We start from the raw sequence: 26,189 nt of genomic DNA, 5'->3' as shown, positions 1-26,189 counted from the left end.
AATGTATTTTAAACATCAAAATATAACCTGACTTTCTTATCAAACAGCACAGGCCCAAGGTTCTATCACAATTTTTTTTCAGGTAAAAAAGTTGCCATTTTATTCATATACCTTGTCAAGTAAATATATTGGTTTTTTCAAAAGTTCTTGTTCATATATAACATTCAGCTTTTCTGAAATTTTCAACAAAACAAGGGTAAGTTATTTATAAATTAAATTAAATTGAAAACAAGAATACAATTTATTTTTTTATCTTAAATATTAGAATAAAACTAAAAGGTTTGTGTTAAAAAATAGACGCTTTACAGTCAAAGTTAATGGTTAATTATTTACAACCGCTTAATTTACGCCACACTCAAAATCTGGCAACTATTATCTGGAAAATTATGATTACAGTTTTGTCGATATAATGATTTTATCTTCGTATATTAAAAATAAATTACCAAATATTTGACGGTTGTTCTAACTTTTTAAGGATCCTTAGCATAAACAAAATCAAAACCTAAATTTTTATTTTGAAACTATAAAAATTGTTTTAAGATATTCATTAAAATATTACAAAGTTAGTTTTATTTAAATAAATACGTAGCAAATGTATATCTTAAAAAATTGATTTGTTATTTATATAATTTTAGGCTTTGATAAGTTTATTTCCTACCAATATATTTGGTATTGTGAATAAATAAATGGCTCAATTTTATTACAAAATATAGAAAAACAACAACCTTTCAGGTACATTACCTTGGTAAAAATTTTACTAACATGTCTTTTAGTCTCATCATTCAAAAAACTATGGGTTTAAAAAACTATTTACAATGGGTTATTTTAAAAAACTTTAGACCGGCATAAAAGTTTTTACCCTATATATATAATGTAAACTAAATAGGTTTAAAACATTTTTTTTCAACTGTCTTAATAAAAAGTACGAATGATGTTCTCAAATTTACAGTAGATGTTTTTATAGATCAGGTTTACTTAAATAATGAACTATTTATTTAAGATACATAAGCTTACTTATTCATAAAAATTAAGTATTAGTAACAAAAACAACAGCACCATGAAATTTATTTATTGAAAAAGGTAATTTTAAAAATAAACAATATTTGTGTTAAAAAAACTTAGAATCAAATTAATAAGTATAAAGTTATAGTAACAAGTTTGTATTTAAAGACATCATTTTTTTATAAGAGGACAATTATAAGATCAATTAATTACAAGGCAGTCTAACTACAACATCAAAATGACATTCAAAAAATGTAGAGGTTTTATTTAAATGAGTTTATTAAATAAAACTATTTATTGTTAAATAAATATTTACATACTTAAATAAATAATACTTAAATAAATAAATATTTATATATATATAATAATAATAATGTTTTGCATATAAAAACTTTAATTTTTAGAAAAAAACTAAGATTAATAAAGTTAACTTTGTTGATTTTTGAGTAATTTATTTCAAAAGTATAACACATTGCTTATTCATTTAACCGGACATGTTTGGCAAGATATTTCTGTAAACATGTCCGGATAAGCATTTTTCCGAATAAATAAAACAAGCAATTTTTCGTACAATAACATAACTGCAGTAATGCATAATAAATAATAAAATCGTTATAGTAGAATAAATAGTAATTGTGAGTAACAGATAATAAAGTTTTAATAAGTAAAAGCTAAATTTTAGGATATTCTATTTAATTCAAGGTAGAAAAACATACTTACTATACCTCTGCAACGATATTCGTTTTTTAAGAGTCAAGTAAGTAAAGTTCATCATTTTTAATTCAACCTGCCCCAATTTTTAATTTACAAAAATAGATTATTAAATGTTTAAGAGAAAATACAACTTTAGTTCATCTTTAGTAACAAAAAAAATAATAATCAAAATCTAAAATATTAAACATACAAACAATATAAATGAAGAAAATAAAGTTAAATTCATATGAAAAAAAAAGTAATAACCAAAAATAAAAGTATATAAACCAATCTCTCTAAATAAAAGAAATAAAAAATTAAAAAAGCAAAAAATAAAGCAGACATAAAGAAAAACGAAAAACTTTGACTAGGTTTACATTCAATTTGAAGAAAACATATTATACCTAACATATTTGTTTTTATTGGAAGCTTTACAAAAATAAAAAAAGAACATACGTTATTTTAGAGTTTTTTTCACGTTTTTTAACCGAACACCCGAGTAGTTTAGTAGGTTGTGAAACTTTTTCTGGCGTGGCTTCTGGCTTACACCGATGACAAGCTGCAAATCATTTATTTTCCGGATTGATTTACAGTGAGTGAACAGGCATTTTGGTGTATTTTGGATTATCGTCTTCAACCTCCTCATCAGTTTGTTTTTCATAATCAACTGAAATTAATGAAACAATACCTTGATCGACCAAGTTTTTGTAAAAGTGCCTATACTGAAACCCAGTGCTTGCTAAAATGACCCAGAGTATAACCGTAAACTTGATAAACTATAAAAGAATTTACAAAATCACTTTAAATTTTCTTACAACATGAAAACTTAAATATTTGTATTACACAAAAATATTTCTGTTAAACATTTAAACATTTTTGAACTCTTTTCTTGATTGAAACTGTCCGGATAAGTGAATGAGCACTGTAATGATAAATATACATAGTTAAACCTATAAAAATATAAAAAATAAAGTCCTTTGTTACACAAGTGTTAAAATAGCTCAAGTTATTTTCGGCTAAATACTTAAGTACAGTGAAGCGATTGCAACTATTCTTTTCATTTATACAATTTATTACTCAGTAAGAATATTTTAATTATCAAGTATGGTAAATATTAGAGAGTTATGTAGTTGAATCAAGTTAAACTTGAAATCAATTTTTTAAATAGTTTACTGTTTGTCTTGTATTGACAGTTAATTTTAAATGCATGTACTCTTTTCTATGATAACAAGTTGATCTTTTTGTACATTTTATTTAACATTTTGGAAAAAAAAAAATACACAATTTTGATAGTTCTAGAATATTTTTGTCTAGATATGGTGTCGGCATTCTTTAAAAATTCAAAGGCTAACTCTTGTCTAAATGCACTTTGCAAGCCGTACTGTATTTTTAAATGCGATCAAAGGGCCGCATTTATATAAAACAATTGATATCATTAATAAATCGTACAATTTTATACTACGATTGTGTAAATAAAACAACAATTAAGCAATAACATTTTATATTTATCAGAACAACAACCTAATAAAAAGTTTTTACAACAAAAACTTTTATTGTTTTGTCACAGTACGTTCTTAGCAGAAAAATATTTTTAGCTTCGCATTTGTTAGCGGGCTGAATTTTATTAGAACTTTTAAAAACATTATAAATATCAACTATATTTCTCTATTAATTTACTACGTAAATTAGGGATCGGATAATAGCAGCTAAATTATTTTGTACAAATATCCTATGATAGATTTACATCAAAGTTTAAAATTTTTTATTTTTTTACTGCAACTATAGTTTGTATGTAGTGCACAAATATTTAAAAATATATTTTTTACTTCTCAATTCATCTAGAAACAATAAAATGAAGTTATTTTTACCTTTTAAACAAGAAAATACTAGACCTTTTAAAACAACTAGGCTAATAAAAATTCAAAATTTAAATAAAATTCAGAACAAATACAGTTTATTGAACGACAAGAAATTGTTCTTAAAATCTGGTCTAAGGACCTGGTGTACGAAAAATCCTTTCGGTTATCAAGTCAAACTTCACGAATACGGTTATATTTTTTGTCCATGATATATAAAATGCACATATTTAAAGTTCACTATACTGACCAAAATTATAAGACTGCTATTTTATTTTAAATTACTGTTATACTACTTTCAATTAAAACTGTTGAAAAAGTACACTTTTTTGTTGTTGAAAAAATTCAAAGCCATAAACTAAATAAAACTTTTTTGTGTTTACTTTAATAATTGAAAGTTAATCTTTTATACCACTAGCATAAGTAATGATATTTTTCATATCGAATTCCACTAAATTGTTTTTGGAATTTCCGTAACATAGACCATTCATTTATTTCTTTATCATAACTAAATAGTGTCTATTTTCATATTAAAGTACAAATATTTTGCTTCCAATTGAAAAGGCTTTCGAGGGAAAACGAAAACACACTACACTGAAATTTAAACTTGTCTTTAGCAGAGCAACGTTTTGGAACTAACATAAAAAAAAACTCTGTAAGAAATTGTCACACAAACACACTGTGAACAATATAAAAAAAAAGTTTTATGGTGGAAAATGATATTGGAAAATGGAAATGGAGTTTCTTGTTTTTAGAAAAAAAACAGAAATTTAATAAAAGTTACAAAAATTGATAAAAGTTACATAAAATCAAAAAATTCAACCATAAACCTTTTCTTATTTCCTTTTAAATTGTTCACAGTGTGTTTGTGTGACAATTAGCCACATGTAAAAAAAATAAGCTAAAAACTCCAAGGTCGCAATTTTTGGGTCCCATACATTTTCAATTTGGGGGATTCTAGAAAATTGGTCGGTGCTAAAGTGAAAGTTTCTTTAAACCATCTAAAATTTTGTACAGTTTTTTTATGTTATTTCCAAAACATTTTTTTTCATTTGGAAATTCAAAAGTAGCTGTAAAAATAAGCACCCTAATCATCATAAACAAATACCAGGCTTTAGTGAAATATATTTGGATTTTTGCACTGAGTGTCTTCTGTATATTGTTTACAATTAATTTTGCATTCAAACGTTTGTAGTGTTTAAGATGTTTCAGTAAAAATTAGAGCGACTGTCGATATCCCAAGTCTGACTTAACTTGACATTTCAATTTATTTGCCTTAACTTTACACCACAAAAACTAAACAGGTCTTGGGATACACAATTCGAGATAAATGTTGTTTGAGACAAAAATGTTTAATGCTTTTTGGAATGGCAAACTGTAAAGTTGATATTAGTTCAACACTTATTTCTAACTTATTGCAGTTCTAGCTTTAAAGATAAGTATATTTAAATAACATACTAATTATAAAATAACTGAGGTTAAATATTAAAAAAAAACAAGTTTTTCATGATCTCTAAAGTTTATTATACGAAATAATAAGAAAAAAACGAATTGTTGCAATGTACAACAGTCTTATTTATTAAAACAGTTTCTTTAATCAACAAACTTATACAAAATTGCAACTAAAAAATAAATAATTCTGATGTAGTATTTTTTTTACATAAGAACAAGTAAAAAAAATAATATATTTTATTAACTGTTATAACTTTTAAATAAAACTAAAGTGCTAATGATAGTCTTATTATTTCAAATTTCTCTGAATTAAGTTGTAAAGTTAACCTCATGACAGTACAAAAAATTTCAATTATTTGATCAAGGATACTTTTTCTTTGAAGTTGTGCAAAAACAAATTTTGAGTGGAACTTATTACTATTCAGATAGAACTCAATTTTAAAAAAATTCAATTAGTATTTGTATTCAGTAATCTGATATAACAATAATGTTAATGAAATTTATAACGTTTAAAAACAAAAAATATATCTCTCATTCTAATATGCTTCTTGTTCAAGCTTTTATATCGAACTAAAAGTACTAACTTAAATAAAGTGCATAAAAATAAGTTAATCAAAAATAAATATACATAAATTTTAGTGCATAAAACATACAAGTAGATACAAAAAACATTAAACAAAAAGTTAATTCAAGAAAATAAATGCAGCTTTTATGATTCTTTTAGTTTTTTTCACATGCTCTAATGTGTATAGATTTGTTGGTTGGCCCTTATATTATTTTAGAATATTTTTTCTAAATTAGAAAAATCAAACAAAAAACTTTAAACAATCACATACATTTTTATAAAACAACATCCTAAATAAATATATGTTCTCATGTATATCCTACTTTGAAATATGTTCCAACTATAAAGCTGTTGAAAAAAGTTTTTGGAACAATAGTTTTTCAAATTTCATGTTTATTAAAGTATCTTTTAAATAATTATTAAATGATATTTAAATGTTTTCTACCATACAAAAATTCAAAATCTTATTTACACTTCAGATAACACTCACAAGATAGTGAAATAAATATTTAGTAATAGAAAAATAAACTATTACCAAATCAAAGCTACACAACTCTTAATACACTGAAATGCAAGTATCTTACTTTGCAAATACCCCTACACAATTGTATTATTCCCTATACTAAAGTGCATTTTATCTTTTTGTTATGAGAATTAGCTAGCTTTTTATAGAAACCAATCAAAGTATTTGTGCTAGAAATTGAACTTTTAACTTAACTTAACAACAACAAACAGCAGTTTAAAAACCGTTAGATTTCACAACTTACAACTGGAACAATTTTTATGGCAAAAATGCAAACACAACCCGTTTAAAAACTTTGTTCATTTCATTCGAACATTCAAACAATTATATGATTAATGTTAATAAGCAGTTTAATTAATGAGATAATAACCCGTTGTCTCTCAAATAATTTGCAATATTCTTCTTGTGGTTCTTGTTCAAACTCTGTTTCGATTTCATTTTGATTCTGAGATCCTCTTTTTTCATTGCAGTGTCCTGAAAGATATTGGTTACAAATCTTTACTTCAATTTAATTAGTATTACTATTGAGAATAAAATTTTATTTTTAGGAGTGTACTTTTTTTACTGTTAATGATCTTTGACAAACTCAAAAAAATTAATGTCAACTTTGATACTAAGTTGAACTTTGAAACAGTCTAAAAAAAATTTATAAAACTTTAATTACTAAATATATTCCATAAAACAAAGAAAAAAATAACAATAAATAAGAATTTATAAAGTATTTTATGCTTCATACATCGACTTAAAGTATTCTTTACGTCTATTATTCGAGTATAAGTTCTTAAATACAAAAAGTTTGGGCCAGTTGCTCTTAAACTAAATATACCGATTATGCTTGAGAAGAAGGGATTTAAATCAAGTTGGTATAATTGATATATAAATTTTAAATTGATTGTGTATACATAAGAGACAGCCTTAATAAAATATTTTATCAAACATTTAAATGAAGTATTTTATAGTTAATACAATTAAAATAAACTTAAATTTCATATTAAATTAAAAAATACTGGTTACATTCAATACTAAGTTTAGATTAGGTAAAAAACATGCATCCTTGCACGAATGCATTCTAATTAGCAAACCTGAGAAATTATGTTGTTATTTAAATTATGGTGTTATTTCAAGTTGTTAAATAAATTAAACATATGAACTACCTGATATATAAAAGCTTTATATCCAGTATATTTGCTAGGTGTTATTTTAAGTTGCACAAACAAAATTTAAAATAATTAATTATATTAACCTGGTAAATAAATGCTTTGTACCCAGTATACTTGCTAGGAGTAATTTTGAGTTGTGAGCAAAGTTGCTTCTCCCCACTACTCAACAATTTGTAACATACGTCACTTTTTATTTTTATTGTTATTTGTTGAGGCGTGGCGTGTTGCATTGAGATTTGTTCCTCATTTTCTGTTTAAATATATTTGAATTTGAATGATTAAGTAATTTTTATTGTTTTTTACTAACTGTTAACTTTTTGAAGACAAATAGTAAGCTCAAACAAAGAAAAATAAAACTAAAAATATACAACATACCAGAATAAAAAAATTAAATCTCCTTTTTACATACTTCTTACAAAATATTTTCATATCTAAATAGTATGTTTAGCCCACACACAAAGAGTATAAAAAAATTACTAAAATTGATGCTAAACAAACAATGTTTTTAGGTTGGCCCACGCAGAATGTATATTTTACCATTGAATTTACCACTAAATTGCATGAAAACAACATATAACTGCCAAAAACATTATTTTATTATTAAAAAATTGTTTATACTAAAGTTAGTTCAATGTAAATGACATTATAAAAAGTTAATGCAATTAATAAAAAAAAAAAGCTAGATTATTTTAATAAGCTTACAGTTAACATACAGAAATAATATCAAAGTTGTATTATAAATTCAGTTGAATAACATTTTAAAATAAATACTTATAGTAATAACATACGAGATTTATTACTTTAGAATTTATTGTGAAACCAGTTTTAACCCAAAAGTATCATTGTTTCGAAAAATTTCTTAATTAAATAAAAAAACAGCACATAATTGATTATTTTCTATACAAATAATTAATTGATTATATATACTAACTGTAAATTAAGTAAAAGAAGTTTATCAAGATGGTGATTTAAAATTTGTGCAAGGTTTATTAAAAACAAGCTAGAAAAGTTAACATAAGATTTTACTGATGTTACAGGTAGACATCAAAAAAAACTTATTGAATTTTAATGTTACAATTAATTATTAGTTAAATTAAAGTAACATAGTTATAATATATATAGCATAATACAAACAGTTTTCTTTTATAATTACAAAGACAAAAAAAAACACTTTAGCTACTTACTTACTTTATATAAAAAACGAGAATTATTTAAAATAGACAAAATATTTCAATACAGGCTTTTAAAGCACTTTGTACTTTAAGCTGAACTCAAGTTATTAACTTAACATATTAAATTTAACTAAACAAACAAAAGTTTAAAGATTTATCAAATCTCAATTCAAATTTAAACAAAACACAGTGAGTTATAATGCAATAACCTTCATAAATTTAGCTCGAGTAGCCACTTATAACGATTCAAAAGTTTATTCTAGTACTTTATAGTATTATTGTACTGCAGAAAGTTATAGTAGTTATAAAATAATTATAATTATTTTTTAAAAGCTTATTTTATTTAAAAAAAATTGCACTTATAAGTAAAACAGTTGTTTATTTTTATTTAACTTAAGCAAAGTTTAAAACGATAATACTTTCAAGTTTTACAATAATACTGTAAAGTTTATTGTATTAAACATATAAGTGAGTGTATTAAAACTTGTTTTGGTGTCACTAAAACCTCATACAAACACAATTCATATTAACCAGCAAATACTAAATGTTTTCAAACTCAAGCATTTTTCACACACAAAATTATACACACATGTTGACAGATGATAAAGTTCATTCTAGTGCATCAACACTTTAGTCGATAGGTGCCGCTAGTAATTCGAGTTTACTTGAGTTTATATGCAAAAGTTTGTAAATCTATAAGTTTGAACTTAGTTGTTTTAATTAAGAGTATGACAAGTCATTGATAAGTACACAAGTAGTAGAAATTTGTTAATCTAGTATAGTGTTCAACTAAAACATTACTAGTGAAATAGCTAAAACATAAAACCCTGTGTATCTTAAATATTTGAGAATTAATTTTTCAAATTAGCGACGATTTAGATTAGACCTTACTTAAATGAAACTTACTAAATAGTAATAATAGATTATGATATAATAATAGATTATTATATACCTTACTTAAATGTTTTATAGAATAATTTATAGAATGTTTTATACTTGATAGAAATGTCAATTCTTCAGAGAAACTGTACAAAAATTATGTTTTTTTAATTTTAAAATGATAAAAAACAAACCGTTTTGAGTGTAGGAAAGTCTGTCTTGTTGTTTTTTGTTCAAGTTATTTGCATTCTGTTCTTTTTGGGCTTTTCTTTTGAAAATCATCGCATCAAATTTGTTACAATCTGTATAAAATTTTTGTTAAGAGCAAAGGTTACTTTTAAATAAGCAACAAAATATCTAGTTTTTCTAGAAAATTTATAGTCGAATCAAAACTTTTGTTACAAAAATTATTTACTCAACAAAGCAGAAATTAAATGAATATTAAACAATATGTGAAACTGAAATGTTTTTTATTTCTTTGTACAAAATAAAATAAATAGCACATAACCAAATACGTATGATATGCTAAAAATAATATTCTAGATAGATTATAATCGATGTTTACTAAGTAGTAGTTTTCCTTATACCATAAAGATTAATACTTTTAGACAAATAACTTTTAAAGTTTTGAAACTGTCAGACTAAATGTCGCAAGTATTGCAAACAGGCATTTACTTGTATAAAATTAAGAACACAATTCTAGTTATTCTTTAATTAAACTATATTCTGCTAAATATTTTAAATAATCTCTCATTACTGGTATTTTATTGATATGTAAAAAGAAAAACTTTTTAGTAATTTTTTAGAAACTTGCATAAATATATTTTTATTAGATGTATTGAATAACTTACTAAGCATTTGAAGTATAGGGCTTTTGTTTTTTATAATAAGGATAGTTAGTTTTTGGATTAAAAGAGTTCCTTTATTAATTGAAAGAACATTAAATGTTAGTTTCCAACAGAAAACAATTAAATTAATTGCGAGCATTGCTCAAAGGCGTTTTACTCGTACAAATTGAAGAGGGTAAGCCAAAAGATTGAATTTATGAAGATTTGATTTGAATAAGTACTTTTTTACATTTCTTTCATTACTGGTATTTTATAGATGACGTCACAAGTTACTTTTAGAAATCTGAATGATTTTTTAATCTATTAAATATATATAACAGAATACATTTCATTTTCTTTAAATTTATTTTAGTACTTTCGAAGTAAGGCTCATCAGAAATAGTTTCTTACTGAATTGGAATGAATAGAAATTGAAATAAAATCATACTGAAGTTTAAAGTTTTAACTTAAAGAAAATGAATGGTATTATGTTATATATTTTTAATAAGGTATGCACCGGAAAAAAGCGGTTCAAATTTTTTTATTGAATAACTAGGAATGCTTTTGCATAGTATTTGATTTCAAAATAGAAAAAAATAGTCGTTGCACTTCAAATACTTTAAGTGCTTAATTATTGTTTAGACAAAAATTAGCAAGTTAATTTTTAAAACAGACTCAAATCATTTTTTAAATTAATATAAATTATTATTAACTTTTTGTGACTTAATTATTGTTATTATGAACACTTTTTGTTTGATTACATCAGTATGAATTTTAGCATGTATATGTCGCTGATGACAATAAAAACATCCTTACAAAATGTATTTAGTTATTTATAAATAGTTTACAAACGATATGATGTGATACGAAGTGATGTAATGACAAAACATTAAAAACTAATTAAAAAGATAGCGAAAAAAAAAATCGATAGAAACTTATTCTATGGTAAATTTAACTAATTTTGTAAAATACCTAAATCTAAGTGTTTATATGACTTATGTTATTGTGACAATTTTGGAAAATAGAGTGTTATCTGCATACATATTTGGCAATAGAAATAAAAAATTCAAAGTTACATAAGTTTGAACAATATTACTAAGAAGCTTATGTCACAAAACACTAATGATGAAAATGTTTAAAATGCAATTTAAAATGCTTTAATTTATTTATCAAATAAGTTTTGTTAAGAATCACATTTAGTTTTAAATAAAGCTTTTTTTCACGACTATCGTTTTTACTTTAGCTTAGAATAACGTATTCAACTAAAGAAATTCAGTATTAAATCCTTGAAAAGGGTAAAACTTAAAGACTGTACTTTATAAAAATTTTACCATTTAATTACTTATAAACGTTTACAAACGACATTGAAATGTAATAACAAAAATAAATTTAAAAGGTAGCGAAAAAAAAGATATTGATAGCAACCTATTATGTGTTAAAAGTAAACTAATTGTGTTATGTAACAATTTTGGAAAGTAGTATGATATTTACATATATCTTTGGTGAAAACTTTGTAAAATTCAAAATTACATAACTTTGAACAATATTCTAAAAATGTTATGTAAAAAACAATAGTGATAAAACAATTTAAAATTACATTTAAAATGTTTCACTGTATTTATTAAACTAGCTTTGTTAAGCATGACATTTAGTTGTAAATAAAACATTTTTTAACAGTATCTTTTTTTCTTTAAATTGAAATAGCATATTATACTGAAGAAATTCAGTATTAGATCCTTGATAAGGGTAAAATTTAAAGACTGTAACTTATTGAAATTCTAAAATTTTCATTTTAAATGCATAAGTAAAACTGAAATTGATGTTTAATTTAATTCAAACCTCAGCCTATAGTTATAAAAAAAAATGAAACTTTTTTTTAGTATTTTTCTTTAAGTCTATAGAAATAACAACCTTTTTTTTCTTAAACAGTCTAGCTTAGATTGTTGGTGTAAAATAAAATAAAAAATACAATAAAACATTTAAATGACATTTAAACAAATAAAACATTTAAATGCAATAAAGTATATAGTATAACAACTAAATATGTACTGTACTTTTTTATATAGTATTTTTATTTCAGATAACTTAGTCTTTGTGTTTCTCATTTTATAAAATCTATTTAAAAGTTTGTTAGAATACCGGTTTCACAAAAGATACAATTTAACAGAAATTTGTATTATAAGCACAACTTATTACTTAAATTTTATAGTACCTATATATTCAATTATAAGAAAAATATGTTTGTATTAATTTTTTGACTAAACATTAAAGTTATTACTTCTAAATATAAAAGTTCTCATGACTATATTTTTGAAAATACTTCTTTTAAAATATTTACTGCATTATGTATTGTAAAACATGCTACTTTTAGCTAAATGACGGCATTTATATTAACAGAAAATTCTTTTTCAATACTCAATCAAGTTCTGAATTTCAAACGTTTCTTTTTTAAATAAAGTTAAACTAATATGATTATATGTACAACCAATAGATTTTGATAGCTCAACATCTAAAAATTCTAAGTTTATTTAAAAACAGGTTACTTATCCCATTATATAATGCTTCAACTATTGAATTATTAAAATGTTATATTAAAAACGTTGAACTTCTAATTCCATAAGTTTAAACTTATTTAGTTATTTTATCAAGTTACTAAACTTTTGAATAAATGAAACCGTTATTTTTGTAATGTTTCATTTGTGGTATTATAGAAATCATGTTTAAATTTTAACCTTTTAACTTAACTACCAAATCATTGCTGTAGTATATCAAATGTTTAATTATATTTACATTTAAAATACAAGTTTTCTAATTAAGTCATCCCATTTACTTTACAATGTCTCAATTGTTGTATTGTAAAATATCATGTTGAAAATATTAATTTTAAAATTCTAAAATATCTTAGTTGATGTACTTATGCTAACCTTCTAATTTAGTTATTCCATTCATTCTGTAGTGTTTCAACTGCTGTATTCTTCTTTTCAACTGTCTAGCTTTCATTAGATTTCCCACAAGTACTTCGAATTGCTGTTTCTTCATAAATTGAGAACAAAATCTCAATCTGTTTGATTAAAAAATTAGTCTATTCACTGGTTTAATAAACTAACTATACATTGAATACTAAATTTAAGGCTGGTAATTTAAATTTGCTTGGTTTTCTAAACGTAAAAATTTATTGCAAATAAAAAAGGTGTTCATAAAAAATTTTACGTCAGATGTAGTTATGTTTAAAAAATAAGTTTAAAACATTCATTACTAAACATATATTTATACTTATATCTTTCATAGCAAATTTAAAAGATTTGCAAACCATTAATGTATTTTATTAATTTAAAGCTTAGTTCCAACAAACACTTATTGCAAATAGTTTTCAAACTATCGGTAGTCAAGGTTTATGTTTACTTCCATATAAAGTAGACTCAAAACTGTTAACCTGCTTTATAAATTTCAAAACTTTATGGCGTTCACATAAAAAGTAATCTTTTTAACTATAAAAAAAACTAGTTGATACTCTGCGCAAATAACCTTAACTCTTAAAAAAATTATCTACTAAACAAACTTCTCTTGTATTTTATTATTTTCTGTTGTTGGATGAAAGAACTTGCCAACTAATTGGTATTCTCTGCAAATGTCCTTCACTCTTCTTCTTTCTTTCAATCTGCTCAGGTAAATTTTCATCAGAGCTGAGATGCAATCTGTTGAAAAAGATAAAATAATATTAAAATTAAATAAAAACTTTTTTTTTTTGTTCAGCAAAGCTCGATGCTGTGATAAACAAATCAAAATGTATTTCTTAATGTTTACTTTTTATAATTCTAAACTGATTTTATTTATTCTCTGTTGGAAAGAAGAAAATAAAGTAATAAGAAACTTGTATTATTTAAAAAATTAAACTTAGTATATCTCATAACATATCTTGGTGTTGAACGATTAAAAAATGTATTTAGTTTTTATACTCTAAAACGATTTTATTTATAATATGTTTACTTTTTAAAATGAGACAACAAATATAGGTGTAAACAAAAAATCATGTAAAACAAACACTTAAAAAAAATTAACAACTTTTTTAGTTGTATAAAGTTTAAAATCATACTTAAACACAACACAAACCTTTCAATAGTAGTAAACAAAACTTTTTAAGTTTTATTTAATTGTAAACTATCTTTACATTTTCCAAAAGTATCAGATATGGCATGTAAACAAACAACTTAGTTATGAACTACGAACTTACTTAAAATTGTAATTTACAAAAAAAATTCCTAAAATTGCTTTAATGTAAGTAATTTATAAGTTTTGACAAATAATTTCATAAAAAATGTGTCAGAAGTGGGATTCGAACCCACGCCCACAGTTGTGGACCAGAACGCTCGGCATCGCATGGCGATGAAGCATTTTGCTTGAGTCTGGCGCCTTAGACCGCTCGGCCATCCTGACTTGCCATCAAAATGATGAAATAGAGTTTATATAATGTGACGTAACAATACAACGTTTGAAATAGTTTGTATTCGCTTGTACTGAACTGTCTAGTAATTTAAATGCTTGGCATACCAAAGTTATTAGTCAATATAGCTGCTATTTTTAATCTTTATAAACTGTTTTAAATTTCTTTTCTCTGAAGTTCTATGACAATATAACTTTAGCTCAGATTAACTTGAAATATGTTTGTATTAAGTGAAAATTTGAACTTATAATCAGATTGAAAATGATAAATAATAACAAATGTATGTTTAATAATTTATAATAAGTTAAGGCTTTTATTTCAAAATTTTTAAAACTTTATAGATACAACATTTCACTATTGTAAAAAAAACTTATTGTTTTCAATAAACTTGAAAAATTTCATATATATCATAAAATCTATATATATATATAAATATTTTAGCTTTCATTTATTAACAATATTTTGATATGAAAAGTAAAACTGTTTAGTTAAATTTAATATAATTTAAAAAAACTTAAATTTCTTTAATTTGTATAATACCTTTAAAGCTAATATAAACTAGCTGGTGATTATTTATCTGATTTGAAAACTTATTTATAGTTCTTGTATTTTTTAAGTGCCGTTAAGAGCAAAGATAGTTATAATTCTTTTTGTTGTACTTATGTATGTTAGATTTTATTTTTAGCTAAAAACTAAGTATTTTTAGCAGATTAACATTGTACATATTTATACCCAATGAATTTTTTTCAAATATAAATATTTTGTCATTCTTTTTTTGCTTTAAGTTTGATAAACAAAAAGGTATTTTTATCTTACTAGACTATAGGTTAAAAAAAAAAAATAAGTAGCCATGTAAAGTTTTCTTTTTTTCATGTGACATTTATAACAACTGCCTTTGTATTTGTTCATCACTATCAAAATATCATTATTATAAATCAAAACCAATCAGCAATAAAAAATAACTTTTTTGTTAAAACACATACATTAATGAAATTTAAAAAAAATATTTTTATTATTTTTTAATACTTACTTCTAATCATTGGGATTGTCTATTTAATTCATATAAAAATGCTTTGAAACAGTTTTTAATGTTCTAATAAGATAGTAAAGTTCATTGAAATATTTTTATATAAAATACTACACAAACAAACTAAAATTACGTAAAAGTTTAAGATAAAGTACACAAATATGTTTTGTAATAATATTAAAAACTCCAACTTAAAACAATTTGGTAATATGAATTATAATAATTCTAAAGTGTTGTATTTGTAAATCTTTAAAAAAAATTATAAACCGAAAAACTATGATTCATAACATAAACCACAACTTGTTTTTAAAAGCTAGACAAACAAATTCAGTATTATTCATACTTATTACTAATTTGCTTACGTATTTCAACGTCTCATATAACAACTTTTTTTTGCTTAAAAATGTAAAAACTTAAGCTTTACATTTAGCTGAATTTATTTTAAGCACTGAAATTCTATTTTAAAGTACTGATTTTTTAATAATTGTAATCTAAAAAAAAATAGTTTGCGTTATTTAAGAATTTTAACATTGGTCTTAAAGCTTAAAATTAATTTATTAATTTGTATTGAATTTTTATCAATTATTAACATATGGAAGTACTTATATGTAAATTATAAATATTTCTTTTGATATATAGTGCGTAGAGAAAACATATTTTAAAATTAAGTTCCATAAATTCATCACGTTTTTAATCAATATTGAAAGAAAACGTTTTTTGGTCTAAAAAGTAATTATAAATATAATACTTAAATGTGTTTTAAAGTAGTAATTTTTTACTAACTGTAATCTAAAACAAAAAGTTTTTTATACCATTGTTACATACATTTTTTACATACTAATGTATAACTTAAATGTTAATATTAAAACTTATTTACAGTCATTTTTTACTCTAAAAAGCGTTTTCCTTCAATATTAATTAAAAACGTGATGAATTAATGGAATTTGGTTTGATATTTTCCCTACGCACATTATATCAAATAAATATTAAGAATTTATAATTTACATATAAGTACTTCCAGATGTTAATAATTGAAAGAAATTAGTTAACAAACTAGTTTAAAAACTTTAATCTATAAGTTTATAGTTTTCAGCCTAATTTTTAAGACCAATGTTCAAATTCTTAAATAAAACAAACTTACGGGATTTATTAGTTTTTTTTAACACTCATTATAAAGCAAAATATTTGTTTATTACTTCTAAACTTTATTTATTTTATTTGCGTAGTAAGTAAAGAATATAAAGCTTTCACTGGTAAAATTACTTTGGAAAAAGAAAATATTTAAACTTAATAATTATTACTTAATTCAAAGATTATAAAATCAAATGTATTTTTTAGTTTTTATTCAGCATTAAGAGTTTTGTTGAAAATTTACTTTTAATTTTTTATCTTAATAAGTGAATAAAAATATTATAAAAATTTCATAAATCTATATAAAATGATGGAAAAGTTTTAGATTTTATAAGATTGTGCGATTTAAGTACTCTCTAAATATCTAAACTCTTTTTTTTTAATTTAGTTTTAACCAAAGAAGATTTTTTTAGTTACTTACTTTTATCTAAATAAAAAGTTATGTTTTTTATGACGCCCAAATAATCTTAAATTTCAAAAAAGTCTGAGTGTGTGATGTAACACAACACTAATTATTACGTCACATCATGACGAGAGTATTTAGTAAAGTTAATTATGACGTCACAAACCTTTCTCGTCCTGGTCTGCGTCCGGGTGTGATTCCAAATTACAGATGAGCTTTTCGGCTTCGTTGTCAACGTCGAATTCGAAATCGTCTCTGCAGGGCATGTAAGCAAGTTTCTGCACTTCTGATTTGCTACACTTCGATATTGTGGGTGGCTTGACTGATAATACCGATTCTGTTGAATAAAAAGTGTATGATTATTTTCGGAATTATATAATGTATCAAAATGTGTAAACTTTTAGCCGGTAGAAACAGAAGCAATCATTTTCCCAGAAGTTAAAATCCATTACAAAAACTCTGCCAGTTGATGCACATATTTTCCCAGATTTTAATTTAAAACTAAAAATTTATCTAGGGGTTTCAAAGGGTACATAATATTTAAATTCGAAATCGTCCCTGAAAGGCAAGTTTCTGCAACTCTGATTTACTGCCTTTTTATATTGTGGGTGGTTTTACTGACAGTACTGATTCTGTGAAGAGATGTGTAGAATTATTTTTAAAATTTATTTGTCAATGGATAGAACTTCTTTTACAAGAGTTTTAATATCTTATAGGTAAAAAATAGTTTTTAAGAAGGTTTATTTTTTAAATTATCTCTAAAAGGCATGTAAGCAAACTTTTTCACTTCTGGTTTGCTACACTTACTGGTGGTAGGTGTTTTTACTGATAAGACTAACTCTTGAAAGAAAAACTTTTGTTGTCTAAAATTTTTTTTTTAATTCTTTGCGAACGGATGCACTTCTTTTCCTAGAGTTCAAAGTAAAGAAAAACTATGACAGTTTTGTAAAAACAAGTGACTTTCTTTTTAAACTTTATCTAATCGTTTACCTAGTAAAATATATTTTTTTAGCGAAAACCATTTATTAATTATTCGTTGTTAAAGTTGAGAAAAATAAATAATTTGAATCAGATTCCACCATTCAAAGTGTGTGAAGTTTACAACATTTATAATCCAACTAGGTTGCTTGTAAGAAATTAAGTGTAACGTTCAGTTTCATGTAATAATACTTTTTCAGTTGCAAGTCTAATTTACACTTTAACTTTTTTTTGAAAAAAATTGCAACTGTTATACAGATAATATTTAACTTGAAAAATAGATTGCTTTTTTACAGAACCTGTTAAAATTTTTTTAAAGCTTTTAAAAGGATTTGTCTTGACCACGCATAACACAAAAGTAATTATTATCACACATGTGTATAAGAAGTTAATACAACTTATAAGCTACCCTTAAATACAAAATTCAATTATTATACTGCCTCATTAAAATAAATGGGTTAAAGCAAAAAACGCATCATCAACTTTTGCTTTACTAAAAACTTTTTACTTTATACTCTACCTTACTGTTGAAAGCTGAGAAAATGAATAATATTAATAAAATAACAATACAGCATAGTAAGTTCAACACTGTTACGTTATGTATTTTTAAACCTATTAACAAAAAACTAATTTGTTATATGTTTAAAATTTCAATTACACTTCACAAATAGTATATAAAATATGTTAACATTTTTTTAACATCGATAAGAAAATAACATTTTTACTTATACATTAAACTTTACAAACAGTTTATTTATGAACTGAAAAAACCTTTTAATGGACACTGCTTGTTTTTTATTTATTTTTCAAAAGCAAACAATATAGTAAACAACTTATAAATTTATTGTAAAAGTATCTAAGAATTATCATAAAGTTACAAACTGTTTATTTAGCCTTGAACAGTTAAATAACTTGTAAGTTAAAATAACAATTAAATAACTGATATTTTTTTACTTGAAAGCTTTAAACATAACTTAAACTTAAATTAAAAATATTCAATATACACAACCTAATAGTTTATTGATGAATTTTTAGTGGTATTGAATTGTGGTGTTGAAAAATTATGGTAATACACTGTTCGAATATGTACAAACTCTTACAACCAATGTACATATATATGAATGAAACATACAATGAACATTACATATAAAATAAGGTAGCCACTATGTAGATTAAATATTTCTGAAATGAGTAACAAACCCATTTTTGAACTGAACTTGAGTATAAATAAAAACAAAATTAAAACTAAACTAAATACTAATAAAAACCTACAGTTTTCTAAAAATATACAAAAGCAGTTTTTTCAAAAGTAAAAATTAAAGCCTTAAAAATTTTTAAAGTAGTAAAACTTATTTTTGAATACAAATTTTACTTTTAATGCTTTTTAATTTTAATAAAAACTGTTGTCAAATGTCGGAATTATAAAACTTTTTTTTTCCTGAATTAGTTGAATAATGTTAAACTTTATAAATTTTAACTCATAAACACCTCAATGTAAATTCATATCTAATTCCTTTCACAATAACTAATAAAATAATAATAAACTCTAAACAACATTTAAAAATACAAACTGTAATAAAAGGAAATATCTTTTCTAGTGTGGACTTTGACAAGAAAAGTTGAGAAACAATTTTGATACATAAGACAATTAAAAAAAAAAACAAGAAAATATATTAAAACTCCACAAAAAAAATATAAAGTAAAAATATAAGCAAAACAATAGAACATTAACTCATATTTTTACTTTTTGTAAACATTTATAGTAAACACAAAAATAAAGAAGTATAAACTACTAAGTTTAAACCAGTATAAACTCTTTGTGTTATTTCTTCCTCTTAAATCAATCATTATTAAATAACAAGTAAAAATCATGTGCATTATAAAGGTTTATATTTAGTAACAGAAAGAGCAAATAATGGTTGATTTTTCTTTATAAATGCGAAAAAAGAGGTTATCCAGTAAAATAATTTAAATCAATTTTTGATTGTAAGTATCATTTAACTTAATCTGAAAGCATTAAAAATTAAAAAAATAAAAATAAAAACGAGCATGTATAACTGTAAACACAAATTTAGGCTATATCACCATGAATAACCAAAAGTTTTCTTTATATATCAATTAAGGCTAATCTAATTTATGAAATTAATACAAATTGAATTACATAATATTTTATACAACCTAAGTTATATAAACATTAATAAAAAACTAATAAGACAAATTGTGCCATTAATAAATACATATTGCTGATAAATGAACCAGGTGAAATGTATTAAAAGGTTGAGAATTTGAATTTTTCAGAACTTAGTCTGGGAAGTTCGTTCATTAGTAGAAAGTTTTTATAGTAATGAGGAGAAATAACTAAGTTATAGCAAGATATAATAAAAACTTGAGTTGTAAAAAGTGCAGGTAGCTTAGTTGCTATATTGGTAAAACAAAGTTCATTTATTGACAAAATATTTTAGGTATAAAAATGTAATAAACTGTGAAAAAACGACATATAAAAAGGTTTTACTCACTATAGTAAGCAGAAATATATTTTTATCATTACGACAAAACCATTTATAAAAAGTTGTTGTGTATAGAATATCTTTAGTAGTTAGAACATTTCCAACTACAAATTAAACTTTGTATGATACCGTTCATTCTTACTAGTAACTTTCCCATCAAAGCAAAATAAGAAGAAAAACCATGTGCACTTATTAAAAACTAAGAAAGTAAGTGGTGCTTGCGTTGAAAAAGAAAAAATTCAAAAATCAAATGAAAAAAAACAAATAGGAAAAAAAAATTGCTACAATAATTAAAGTAAATCAAAATAACTAAAACGCACCATGTTAAAAGATGTACAGTATTTATCCTATTAGGATTCTTATTTAGTATCAAAACATTACCAATAATAGAGTGAACGTAAAACTTAATACAATGTTATTAATTCTCTCTAGTACTTTTATATTGCAGAAACTATGTTAAAATCTGGGAAAACAAGTTCATCTGTTAGCAGAAGGATTAAAAAATCAAACACCCTTCAAAAGAAAAATATTACAATAATTTACAGGCCAAAAAACAGGATCTAGTCAATAAAATAAACTAAATATTCTAAAACCTTAAGAAAATGGATGCAAACATTTTCTGAAAGTGAACTGTCTTTTTTTTTTTTGGAATCTCTTTTGGACTATCTCAATTTCACTAGTACTGTTGCCACATCAAAATAATTACTAAAATCTTAAACAAATGGATGCAAATATGTTTCCATATTCTTAAAAATCAAAAACCACATAAAGACCTAAACTCTGAAACTGTGGATCTACTGACTAAATATAGTCAAATAAAACTAATTTCAAGTAAATTTTAAACTTAACAAACCGTGTATTGGTGGCGTGTGGTCTGTCATCCTATTGGGAATCTCTTTCGGAATCAACACGTTCCCAATGACAGAATGAACGTAGTACTTCATGTAGTGGTGCTCGATCTCGGAATTGGATTTATCTTGCAGGTTGCACGCCACGTTCTTCCAGTTGCCCAGCCCGTACGTTTCTATCGATTCCAGGAGGACTTGCTCCTCGTCTGCAGTCCATTTCGGATCGAATAAAGAGTATGATCCCGTTTGCTGAAAAAAAAACATCAAGTTAAAAGTTTATATCGAAACAAAACAATTAATTAGTATTTTTTTATACAGTAGTTACATTTACTCATGTGTATTACATTTCGGAGCAAATAAGAGTATGATCCCGTTTGCTGTGAATTGAAAAATAATCAATTACTGCTTGGTCATTCAACAACATTGATAGTATGATAAACAACATTGTAAGTATGTTTCAATAGTTAAAATTACAAGTTACTAGTTATATAAGAAAATATTAATTTGGATAAAACAAAGAGTACTATCCCGTTTGCTAGAGGATCAAAACTTATCTCTTTATTTTTTTTTAACAGTTTTTAATTAAATACACCAAGTTTCAGTTTATTTTATAAAACAATACAGGAAAATGTATATTTTGATCAAATAAAATATTTGATAATATCCTAAAATATTTGATAATATCCAAAATAAACAATTACTGCTTGGTAAAACTTTAGGTGGATATTAGACCTTATTTTTACAAACATATATTTGCATTTTTAATAAATACCTGAAATACTTTAGATTAAAACTTTTTTTTTATTTACGCAAATAAAACAAAATAAAAGAAAAATAAAACTTTTTATGTTTTCAAAATGTTTCTGGTTCAAAGTTTAACAAATGTTATGAGTATTTCTGTCAATTAACATTTACTCAAAACTTAAATTAAAGCTTTTTTAACACACAAAATAAATATTTTTAATTTCCTTAGTTTATGAAAATGGGTGGGTGTCTTTTAAACTTGTTTTATAACATAAGACTTTATTTCTGAGCAGATTAGTAGTCAATACATTCAACCAACTTCGATTTTTGAAATTACTTATAATTCATTTAATCTAATTTATTAATAATTAAAGAGTTTATTTTTAATTACAAATGTTAACTAGTAATAAAAAAATCTCAAAACTCAAATATAGTATAAAACAACTGTTTTAAATTAATCATAATATATTTATAATAGTTAACTTTAGTTTGAAATATATTCTAATTTTAATGTTTTTAAAGATAACAATTTGTAAATACAACACACGGTTTGAAATAAAATTACAGTACAACATTTCAATAACAAATAAATAAATTCTACAAACTTTGTTTTAACTAACCAAAATAGTTAGGGAATGAAAACTTCAATACTACCATAATTTACAAACTTTATAAAAGTATAAACAAAATCAAGCTAAACTACTTAAGTTTTTATTCTACAATATACAACTAAAAACTGTAGAATTTAAGTTATAAAACTTTCGATAAGAAACTTACTTAAATAGGTAGAACAAGTAAGTATGTTCATTTTTTTATGTTTTTGTTATTTCAAAACCTTAAAATCAATTAAGGGCATGGGGGGGATCCACCTTGATTTTTACAAGTTGATATTATTTTATAGAGTTTCATCCGAGCTATCAGATATTTAAACCGTTTGAAAACAATCAAAGTATTTTTTGAGATATAAGCATTCAAAGTCGGTGACCTCGATAGGTTCCTAATGGAAGGCGCAAATTAAAAACGCGAAAAAAGACCATTTCAATAAAAATCTATCTCCTCCTTCATTTTTTAAGCAATCTTCTTCAGATTTTCACAGAAAGTGTACTATTAAATTGTAAAAAAATTAGATGCAGGATTTTTTTTAATTTAAAAGAATAAAATTTTTATAAAAAAAAAACCATCTATTTTTTCGGTTTTTTTTATCAAATTTATTTTATTTTTAAAATTTTTTTAATTCCAACATTCAAGGTCTTTTAAACTATAAAAGGAATGTTTCCTTAAAATTTGACGTCTCTATCTCAAAAAATGAATGAAAAGATAAGTTTTTGGTGATTTTTTAATTCTGAGAAAATTGACCCCAAAAAACTTGCGGTCCATACGTTTGTACCAGAAACTTTTTATAAAAATTACAATATCTCAAAATTTAAATAATATTTTCTAATTCTATAAAAACTGGCTTGTAGTTTGTACTTTAAGCTTTTATATAAGATCCAATGTTATTTTTAGTAAAAAAAAATGTTAGACCTCCCCTATGCCCTTAAATTATAAATATTTTATACCATTAAATTCACCATACATTAATTCCGTAAAAGCTTCAAAAAACAAATTGTTGTCTTCATAGTAATGTCATATTTATTCAGGTATGTAATTTAGAACAAAGATATTAAAGTTAAGCATTTTTATATATTTAACTTACCTTCACATGGTAGGCATGGGTTTTAAGATGGCTTCCAAATTCAACTCCATCAGAAAAACACTGAAAATAAAAAATCTATTGTAAAAAAATACTTTTCAGTTTAAAATGTTAACAACATTTGTATTCAATTAATATTACTTGCATTAAAACGTTTTAAAAAAATCAGGCATGTTCAAAAAATGATATTTGAAAAAAACAACCAGAACATGTTTAATCATTTTGTTAAACCCAAAGTTAGTTGTAACTTTAAAATAAAAACTAAAATAACACTTATTGTTGACAAAAAACACAAAAATAAAATTAAAGCTATGGTTAGATACAGAATATGATGTTGTTTGGTGTAAGAAATAAAAATAATAGTTTTTTTTTTGTTATTCTGCCAACATACTTTTTGCATTGAGATTTAAGTTAATAAGATTCGTATTAAGTTTAAAACTTTTACTATATATAAATTGAGATTTTTTATGATACCATTAAAACAATGCAACAATTTTAAACAAACAATTGTTCTTAAAATACCCATTACTAAACAAATAATGTTAAATTGGTTATTATTGAAAATCTTAGTGAATTTGTAAAGATTTTATTACTAAATACTAAAAAAGCACAAATGCTAAAACCTTAGAAAAAATCAAAAATATACTTCATTTAACAACTATGAATCACTATTTAACAAAACTAAATACAAGTGTCTCAAAAAAAAAAAGTAATAAAATAATAAGAATCTAATAAAGTTTTAAAATAGTCACCATAAGTTCTTTACAAAACAAACAAATTAAAACATTAAAACATACCTCCTTCTACAGTTTTAGCAAACTTTTTAAACTTTATCAGCCAATTTTTTTTTAATTAAGTAATTGTGTATTCAAAAAATTTATTTTTTGTTTAAGTTATAAACTCTACTTTAAAATGCCATGAGAAATTGTTTTAATTATGCCAGGAATTTATTTTATAAAACTTATGCTACTTTTTAAAAATGTACAAGCAAACAAACTTTTTATCACTTTTTTTTAATTTTTGAGAAAAGAATCAATAAAAAGTTAGCCTTCTTGTATTGAAATCTTTTTATAAGGCTGACCTCATGTACTTAATAAGCTTTTTTTTATTTTTAAGCACACTATATGCAGCACTTTAAATGTGAGTAAACAATAATTTAATTTAATTCTAGAAAATACTCAAATAATACTTAATAAAAAAACAATACTCAAACAAAACTAAATAATTAAAAACTAACAGGTACATACAAGAAAAACATTGGTGCACTCGGCACATTCAATGTGGTTGTCAGGCAATCACTTTTTAAATAACAATTTACAAGTAAAAACTTGCAAATAATAAAACAAACTAACTGGGACACACAGAAACACATTGGTGCACTCAGCGCATTCAATGTGGGTGTCAGGAAGCTCATTCTTGCACTTGCTGCAGATCTTGCCACTCTGATAATGCGATGGTTGGTAGTGGTGGTCTCTGCTACTGTAACGAGACGGTTTGTCCATATTTGATTAATTTATAGCTGCATTAAAGTTTCTAAAGTTAAAAAAATCACAACCTATCTTCTATCTCTAAACAGAAGAAAAATTATTAAAAAAATTTGTTTGTCCATATCTAATTAGTTACTTGCTGACTAAAACCAAATATTTGATAATACAAATTTAATTTAGATTTAAAATCAATATTCATTATAAGTATAGATAAAAATTCTTATTTAGAGTATTTCTTGTACAACACAAAATTGTGCTATTTAGTTGAGGGCGTAGGGGGGTCCACTTTGAATTTCAAAAGTTGATGCTATTTTGTATAGCTTTATCTGAGCTATCAGACATTTTTTACCTCTTACAAAAATTCAAAACATCTTTTGAGATATAAGCGGTCAAAGTCAGAGAGATCAATAGCTTCCTTATGGAAGGAAGCTACTAAAATTGTAAAAACAAGGACTATTTCATTAAAAATCCATTTTCTGCTTTATTTTTAAATAAATCTTAATCAAGTTTTCACAGAAAGTCCATTAATAATATCTTAAACATGGTTTTGTAATACATTGATATGCTTTTTTTCATAGTACACCAATGATAAACACAAAAATAAATAAGCTAAATTATTAAAAATATTTTTTTAGAATGCAAACAACAGTTTTCAGAATGTTTAATGAGGTATTCTTTTTTATTTGCAATTGGTATATCTTTCATTTTCAGCTACTTCTTCAACAACTATAGTTTTCAGATAGTTATTAGCTGTTTAAACTGTATTTAAAATCACTTGATTTACTAAAGATGAAAATTTAT

The 26,189-nt window shown here is 23.8% G+C and overlaps 1 protein-coding gene and 1 non-coding gene across 2 annotated transcripts; both read right to left on the bottom strand.

Annotated features, from left to right (window-relative positions):
* Nucleotides 1-5,075: 5,075 nt before the first annotated feature.
* On the bottom strand, nt 5,076-25,414 carry LOC145838159 (transcriptional adapter 2-beta-like). Its single transcript, XM_082945713.1, has 9 exons — nt 25,254-25,414; nt 23,905-23,964; nt 21,470-21,713; nt 17,298-17,468; nt 13,689-13,824; nt 13,054-13,190; nt 9,497-9,604; nt 7,335-7,501; nt 5,076-6,565 (listed from the first exon to the last, which is right to left on the bottom strand). Exons 1-9 carry the CDS (start codon nt 25,401-25,403, stop codon nt 6,446-6,448), a joined length of 1,293 nt encoding a protein of 430 aa, XP_082801839.1. The 5' UTR covers nt 25,404-25,414; the 3' UTR covers nt 5,076-6,445.
* Nucleotides 14,448-14,563, bottom strand: Trnal-caa (transfer RNA leucine (anticodon CAA)). The gene is made up of 2 exons: nt 14,526-14,563; nt 14,448-14,493 (listed from the first exon to the last, which is right to left on the bottom strand). It is a non-coding gene; the product is annotated as a tRNA-Leu (tRNA).
* Nucleotides 25,415-26,189: the final 775 nt, after the last annotated feature.

Source organism: Thalia democratica, chromosome 6 (genome assembly GCF_965202585.1).
Source record: "Thalia democratica chromosome 6, ktThaDemo2.hap1.1, whole genome shotgun sequence".
NCBI lineage: Eukaryota > Metazoa > Chordata > Thaliacea > Salpida > Salpidae > Thalia > Thalia democratica.
The sequence above is the reverse complement of the archived record's forward strand: the minus strand, read 5'-3'. Positions and strand labels throughout refer to the sequence as shown.